The 8,486-nt window shown below is 45.4% G+C and overlaps 1 protein-coding gene across 1 annotated transcript in view; it reads right to left on the bottom strand.

The window, feature by feature from the left end:
• Nucleotides 1-6,159: 6,159 nt before the first annotated feature.
• LOC135822585 (arginine kinase-like) overlaps nucleotides 6,160-8,486 on the bottom strand; it is an 8,150-nt gene continuing 5,823 nt past the window's right edge. Inside the window, exons 6-8 of the mRNA XM_065335389.1 lie at nucleotides 8,459-8,486; nucleotides 7,496-7,594; nucleotides 6,160-6,776 (exon numbers count right to left, since the gene is read on the bottom strand). The exon at nucleotides 8,459-8,486 is cut by the window's right edge and continues 149 nt beyond it. Of these exons, the coding sequence (XP_065191461.1) occupies nucleotides 6,648-6,776; nucleotides 7,496-7,594; nucleotides 8,459-8,486 (256 nt within the window). The 3' untranslated portion in view covers nucleotides 6,160-6,647. The remainder of the gene's footprint in view (nucleotides 6,777-7,495; nucleotides 7,595-8,458) is intronic.

The following is an 8,486-nucleotide window of genomic DNA, read 5'->3' as shown; positions in this document are numbered from 1 at the left end:
GTCACGACGGGGAGTTTGTTAGCATCACATGTGCATCCAGACTTCAAAGCACCTTGACGGAATCGGGGAGTACTGACTATTTGTCTCGCCCTCAAGTTTCGTGGATTTTATGACCAGAAAATTATTCGATCAGGATCCCTTCTACAAGATGTGTAGTACAGGTGATTTCTGAACTTGACGATATGGAGACCGACCAGTAGACCTACCAACAACGTGTACCTGCAGGAAATTCACCCAAGGCTATTGCTATCCTCTTCAGTGGCTGTTGTTTTTTAGTAAAAATATGTTCACTTCTCTCAACATACTCCTGCATGGCAGCAAGAAGGTGCGCTATGGAATTCGACGCCACAATTTTCGCCCAGCTGTGGATGAAGCATGGTCGAGTCATGGCAGTACATATACTTGAAACAGATGAGAAATTGAAGTTCATTTGTGATGGGAAGTTTGACTGCCCCAGTGATCGAGTCAAGCATTGTCTTTTGCCGTGGCACAAATTGCTGAAGAATCCGAGATGGTCTTGGAACTATGCACATGGATACTACCAGAAATAATGGTGGCATGAACCATTGTGGAATGGGACAGCTCACGGAGAATACTGGAATAGCTCAAGTATCTCTAAGTGATTGTAAATCCTGTTCTGGCTGATAGCTTCGGCCTGCTGCGCCCGTCCATGTACAATGATGGGAACACGCATTTCTGTTTTCTACATATTTGCCGGCTACTGTACTGTGGTATTACAGTTGCAGGTCCCTTATATAAAAATATGTTCAACTCCCTTCCACATACCCACATTATAAATATGAACTAACAATTTCACTGTTGGACTCGCAGGCGGCTAGAGAGCAAAGAAACTTTGGAGCACTGTGGATACAACATTTATGGAAGGAAACGTGGAATAATTTCTAACACATTGTTCAAATAATTATAGCACTGAATTGTTGAGATTGTGAGCACATTCCAATCAGCACTCTACATATTTTATAAGCGGTGGCAATCGTTAGGAATAGGTCGTGAGTTGTCAGAGTGCTCCAGTATATGAGAGAATTTTTTGTTTGTCTAATCGACGGCTCGTTTGAAGCCAGAGTTGTTTGAACTTGTTTCAGTCGACTTGATTCTAGAAAGTAGTCGAAGGAGTACTATGAAGTACACACCACACGTAGTCCGTAAGGTATCTCGTGAGAATTCCGTCGGTACACATCAGGTATCAGCTTGCAAAGATGGCTCCTCTCTGTTTCTTGAAAGCCTGTATAATTGGACTGTGGCTCCAGCGATTCCCTTCTCAGAGCAGATACCATACCCAATACCGTCAATGCATATTGGACAGACCTGTATGCACAACAGAAATAGTGGAGGGAAATCTCTAAGCTCATGAACACGTCAGTGAAGTTTGAACTGCCGTTGTTTGTGGCCATCAGTATAAACCTATCGACTATAAGAATAATGTGCAAACAAACTTCTATAACCACGGCTGGGGCCATGGAATTATAAACTTAGGGAACTGCCAATTCTGGTCTGAGTTGCGTTCGAGGCCTGCAATTCATGATGGCTATCGTATGCTGCATTGACCAGAGATCATATTATTATAAAACTTCCATGCCACATTGAAACACGCACCACTTTCGAGTACTTTGGTATCCCCCACCAAATGGGCATTCGTTCTCGGGGTGGCAGGCGTCACTATTCGTTATGCCTGGATCAGATTTCATTGACCCCAACTGTCATGAAGAATCATTTTTACTTTGACTGGATTTCAGTACAAGTTGTAGAACTGCAGAATCAATTTCGTTGTATTTGGGCAACCATTTCACTACAAACGCTCTATTGGGAAAATAGAATTTTTTTATAAAACACATGTCCAAATTCCACATCTACCCAAATCGGAATACTTGATCACGTATTCAGTACTACACGGAATGTTTAGAAAACGCCAGGGAATAGGAATTTGCTAACGAGAACTCCAGGCCAGGGTACTAGCATACGAACAAAACAAAATAAAAACTCACCAGTGTACTTGTAGTAATTCATGTCGGTGTAATATTGACGATCAGCAACGAGGCACCGTCCGATTTGGTCAAGCTGCTTTGAAGTCTGGTTGTTCAGGTGATACAAACGGGCTCCCCGTTGTTACTTCCAGCAGCTTCACTCTCCCTACGACAGCGGCTATCAGCCTCTCTCTCCATCGTCAACAATTATCACAAATTCAACATTCTACATTTATCAGCACTGCACTGGGTGAATATGTCTCGAGACGAATTTAGCGGATCAACAACGCTTCGCTGGAGATAAATTCTCCTCTGGAGGACCTTCAGGGTACCTGGAAGGGTATAGAGGACGGGATCGCTCATGATGTTGAGAGAACATAGAAAACAACCTCCTTTTCGATTGAAAATTGGCCAAAAAGTATGTGAAATGTATGTGCGCAGATGCATTTCCACTGGCAAGCTAATCCCTCATTACGTCATCAGCGCTCGCTCGGCGAAATTCAAAATTCGTCTTCCTGCTCGACTCGATCGCTTCTGGAGACTCGTTCTTGTTCGAGGGGTCTTCTCTTTCACCTACCTTCGTCTTGGCATCGAAAACTCGCCGTCGAAAATGAAGCCGGAGTGCCCCTTTAAGGTGGCAGACTACCCAAAAATTCGCTGAAAAATCGAATTTGTAAATTCATATTGAGTGCTACGTCAGTTGAAAGAGCATGAATAGCTGCAAATTCTCTGAAAATTGTGTCCCGATCTGACCGGCCGTTCAAGAGTTATGGCCGAAAATGTGCCCTTGCAAGGAAAGATTTTTTTGTTGCACGCTGTCATTTGTTGGCAGCACTGTATTTGAATGTGAGCAGACTGTGCGCAACTTGTCGTATCATGGAAACACGTGAAAGTATGCAGAATTTTGCTCCTAGTCCAAAAAATCAGGTTTTTGAGCCACGTATTGGGCTGCACGGCGGCGGGCGAAGCCCGCCGCCGTGCAGCAGGACTTTTGCCAGCACCCTCGTGACGTTGCAGATATGTGGCTTGATTATTGTAGTTGACGTTGATTTAGTGACTTTGGCAAGTTTGAGTCGTTTCAAGAAGTCAGGTAGGATTCAGTACTAGGCAGTAGTGAAACGTGAGTGGTAGTCTTTGCCGGTTTCTGAGGGTATCCTGGATTTGGTGTGCAGCGCTGTGGAAATGGCTTGCTGTGGAGGTCCCAGCACTGGATGTTGTATCAAAGGTACGACCTCGTAGCACGTGCTAAACCTAAAAAAATTCAAAAATTGACTTGGGTCTGTGGGAGTGTGTGAGAGAACGCCAACTCGTTCGTTGTGACAGATTCCGGGGCCTCGTTGAGGGGCCTACCCCATCACCCATGGCTGCTTCTGGACTTGTTCTAGGTTTGAGTCCCGCGCACGAACAGAATGAGCACGAAAATGTGAAAAAATTGTAAATGCATTTGTTTGGCTCCTGGGTGGCTCGCACACCGTGGCACTATGCCGGAAATTTGAGTTTTTCCGGCCTGGAAAGCCTGTCAGTGAGGCGCAAGAACTTGTAAATCATGTCCTGAGGGCCAGCATAGTGGCAGGAGTGTGTGGTCAAAATTTCACTCAAATCCATTGAGAAACACCAAAGTTACGGTCAATTGAATGCCATATGAAATTTATGGGTAGGCTGCCCCCTTAACCCTTTAACCGTCAGACCATACATTTGTGGGTCGAATTCGACCCATGATTTGAAATACTCGCACTGGAATGATTTTTTACCCACGATAGAAAATTTACTATCGATTCGGTCGCAAATTTTCCAGGCTTTCTGTTGCAGAAATCCGCGTTGAGCTACGATGTAGTGGAGCAGAGTTATCAAGCGCTGAGTACTGCACGCTTGTCACTTCCGCTGCGCTGGGCGCGCGGCTGACGTCGTCACGGGATTTCCCCGTTTCTTCACGCGCTCTGTGACTGTTGCTCGCGACCAACGTATTCCTCACGAAATGCTCGATCCCTCAAAAAAAATTTGAACACTCTACGATGAAGGAGACGGCCATGGCGGAGTTTTGAACTTGTCATTTGCATGCCTGGCGTTGAGACGACGTCGCTGCGTTCCAGCGCTGGTTGTGTGACTGCTGAGGCGAAGAATGTGGTACCATCGTGCTGGTCTCGTCCAGAGCTTTCCAACGAGCCCAAGATTATAAAAATCGAGTGAGTACAACTAAAGTTATGACCTGGCAAAGTTGAAATTTCGTTCGGCGTTTCAATGGGTGAAATTTATATGACGGTTAAAGGGTTAAGGCAAAAATTAAAATTTCACCAGTTGTAGTCTTCGGGCTGCTGAGTCGAATGGTCTTGGTCCGAGAAAGCTGAGACGCTCCCTTCCTACTTGAATCCCAATCGAACTCGCGCACTTCCACCGAAACTGGGTGACTGCGCCCTACTAGATGGGGATTTGTATGCAAAATGTCACTAAAAGCGCCGTTTCGTTCTTATAAAAGCACGGATGACCGCGATTGGCCCATATGTTGTAGTCTTTTGGACGCTGCGTCGACTGGTTTTGGTCCGAAAAGGCTGCGATGCAGCGTTCCTCCTTTATTCCCAATCGAACATGGTTGAACAAGTGGTCACGTGCTCCTGGGTGCCCACATCACCTGGTCACCACGCCAGCAGGCGACAACTTACTTTCACACCAAGGTTCAACTCGAGTTCAACTCGAGTGACAGGACTGCACCCAAAAAAGGTCAAACAGGCTAGTAAGTTGTACCCTGCAGGCACGGTGACCAGCTGACTGGTGTACGCAGGAGCACGTGACCGCTTCTTCAACCATGTTCGATTGGGAATAAAGGAGGAACGCTGCATCGCAGCCTTTTCGGACCAAAACCAGTCGACTCAGCATCCAAAAGACTACAACATATGGGCCAATCGCGGTCATCCGTGCTTTTATAAGAACGAAACGGCGCTTTTAGTGACATTTTGCATACAAATCCCCATCTCGTAGGGCGCAGTCACCCAGTTTCGGTGGAAGTGCGCGAGTTCGATTGGGATTCAAGTAGGAAGGGAGCGTCTCGGCTTTCTCGGACCAAGACCATTCGACTCAGCACCCCGAAGACTACAACTGGTGAAATTTTAATTTTTGCCTTAACTTCCCCTTTAAATGTGACCTTTCGATCAGACCCTGTTAGGCACACTAGCATGAACGGAGGCTTGCCATTGCCGACAAAATTCTGTATCTGTTGATCACCCAAAGAGTCGAGGGCCAAATCTGCCTCCTCCGTTGCCTCAGGATAACTAGCTCCATGACCAAGTCAAATGTTATACGTATCGCCTCGTCTGTTCAGCCACACAGATGATGGTGAGGACACTGCAGGCGAAAGGGAGTAGACAGGCAATGGAGAGGAGCAATCAGAGGTAGCTCAGATACCTGACGATGCTGATGTCGCCGAAGATGCCTAGCCTGCGCAGCCATGTTGAGGTAAGAATCCTCTTTGAATAAATCACGCGCCAGCGCTCTTCTACAAGAAAATTCTTCCGAGAATAATTGCTTTCGGCAAGGTGAGCTTTTCCTAACAAACATGCCGAATTTTCGACGAGTTCGAGTGCATTTTTGACCTCGCTCCTGCGTGCCCGAATCTTTTGCCGAATATGATCGGAATGCAAAACCTCACTACTGACTACAGTCACAAATAGGAGATCCCCAATAGGCGTCAGCCTTTGGGTAATCCTGAAATAAAGATTATTATTATTATAACAACAAGCCCTATCAATAAACTGTTGAACGGTACCTTTCGGCTGTTGAATAATACAAGAAACGAACTCTCCTCCTCCATGCGCTCTAAAGCCGACCATTGCTACCCTCGGTAGCCATTACTCACACCAATAACTTCAAACAACGAAGGGGTCACGGGTAAAACATTTCCTTCTGACAGCTGTTTTGCCTATCAAAGCCCTGATTACATTAATTGAATGCGTTGTACATTTGCAATGCCAATGGGGCCCGTTTCACAACGTCAGTGCATCATTCTTGTTCTGGCTCATGAAACCACACACTTGCGTACGAGTTTCTTCGAACTAAAGGACTCGATGTCTGCATGACAGTCATATCCTAGTGTCTTAGATGTGGGAAGCTATTGGCGAAATGAGTCAGAACTGATCCTCACCAGACACCATCAGATCCGTGCACTAATCACAACCAACAACTAATATGCAACTAATATGCAACCGATCTTCATAACAAATAATAATTATGTCTATTGAATGATAATTATACAATAATACAATCAGGACTCGTGCAGGACTCGTGCGGGACATATCTTAGCAATTAGTCGCACTAGCAGAAATCAAAGGCACAAAATTGATGTTGTCTCTAAAAGGATTTCACAAAAAAGAAAAAAAGAAAACGGAAAGCAAAATCAGAACATTGGATATGCTACTGTCTAGATCAAGACTTTCTCGACTTGAGAAGGACAGTCATGATGACACTGAAGATAATGGGGTCCAATCACGTTCGACAGTAACTGTACTCCGTAACGTACATTGTATAATCATGGAACGTCCAAGACAGGCGGCCTGTGATACTAGTACACAATCAAAAAATGGAACGTCACTCATGCCTAGTAAGATACAGGAGTGCGGCTGGCGGCGTCGGACTTGCAGATTGGGTGTACACCATCGACTACAGATTGCTTTTGAGTCAAGCCTGGGCTTCCAGCTCATCTTCCATCTGTGCTAGAAGGTTTACGGTTTCGATCATGTTGTCCACCAGCTGGTACTCCGGGAAACCAAGGCGACGCCAGTTGCTGACATCAATACGATCGATCACCTGCAGGGGAACAACCGCGAATCGCACAACAAATTCATATGTTAGTCTCTAGTTGTATGATTGTGATCGATACTATATTTAAGGGACTCCGGTCTGGATACGGTTGAGGTGTAAAATCACTTGTCTGTAGACAGTATGTGATGATCTAAAACATGTTTGTAAATACGGACAGCCACACAGGACCAGCTCGGTGGAGGTGGTTGCCACACTACTCCGCTCTACCTAATGAACAAAGGCAAGTGTCCTTAAAAGGATGCATTTAGGCTGATGGTTCAGGCGAAGGAGGGGGGGGGGGGGGGGTGATTTTTTCCCTAACAGTGTACGAACATAACTTACTAGTGTGCAGTACACCAGCCTTACACTCACAGCGCTCAACATGTATAAACATGGAGCTTAGACACACAGTGGAAGGGGAACAGTTGTGCTCAGAAGTCCGGGTTTGATGATAAATATTGGATTCATCATCAAAATTAACTGTATCTAATACGTTGGTCATTGTTCAGTTACCTGATGATGGCCATGTGCCGAAACGTTGTTTACTAATGGAATTGGTTCAGATTTGCAGTGAGACTGAAATGTGTGTGTCCACCCAAAACTCTTTTCTATTATGAAGTAATCGGGCTAAGGTCCCGGTTGAATGGGCGAAGCAAAATATTTAATCAATCATACAGACTCATAATACTGGAAAGAGCAAGCACCACATGCGTGTATCAGCATACCTGAGTGTGTTCTCCCATGGTACCGCGGGCCTGGCAGTTCTTCTCACGGCACATGGCATCCAGTCCCTCAAGTCCGTGCTTGGCAATCAGCAGCGGCACCTTTTGATACCGGAAAAGAAGAAGAAACATGAATGATCAGACTCAGATAGTCCTTTGGTCCTCCCTTCTTAATTTTACACATGAATGACGTTGCCATATCAATAGCAATGGCGTAATTTCATGATGTATTGTTACACATCATGGCTGCGACAAGGTGACTCCTTCAGCCCCTGAATCACCCCATCAAATGTAATACATGTTATCCAACAACCCCAGACTAACGTATTCGTAAGGCGCCACATAATAGTGTGGGGTTATCAGCGGCAGTTTGTTACTGACGTGGAAATGACGACATAGCAGCATGGCAACTTGCATGCACCTGCTTTTCGTCCCTGGCTACACAAGGTGGTTCACTTCTACCAAATTTCGCCCGGTAGGTCATCCTCAAACCTATTTCTCTGATGATGCCTCCTTGGCGAAAATCTGGAAGACTCGCAGAATCGCGTGCTGATATAGTTGTACATAAAACCCTTTATTTGAAGCACTTCTGTGGTTACTCTTAAAGATACTGTTCAAAAGTACCAAATGCTCAATGAGCAAACTTTACTCTGTGTCTTTCAAATACATGTCATTATCGTGCAGTCTGAAAAAGGAGAGCTGGGTTCCGAAATACAAAAATGAGGCAGGTTCAATTCCAATCTACCGCAATCACACGCCTTTATTGTGAGAATTACAAATAAGGCTGGTTGAGGCAGCTCGAAGCAGATTGCCCAATGCACAAATGTACAGAGCAGTATACACATACAATGGAGAATGTCAAATGCTGCCGCCTGATGATCGCTGAAATGTGTGAAACTCGATGTACCGGCTACACAGCCTTCGCCTCCGTTGCATGAGTATTGTATTTATATATCCATCTCTCACCTTGATATGAACACTGCCACGCATGCCC

This window comes from Sycon ciliatum, chromosome 8 (genome assembly GCF_964019385.1).
Source record: "Sycon ciliatum chromosome 8, ocSycCili1.1, whole genome shotgun sequence".
Lineage (NCBI taxonomy): Eukaryota > Metazoa > Porifera > Calcarea > Leucosolenida > Sycettidae > Sycon > Sycon ciliatum.
The sequence above is the reverse complement of the archived record's forward strand: the minus strand, read 5'-3'. Positions and strand labels throughout refer to the sequence as shown.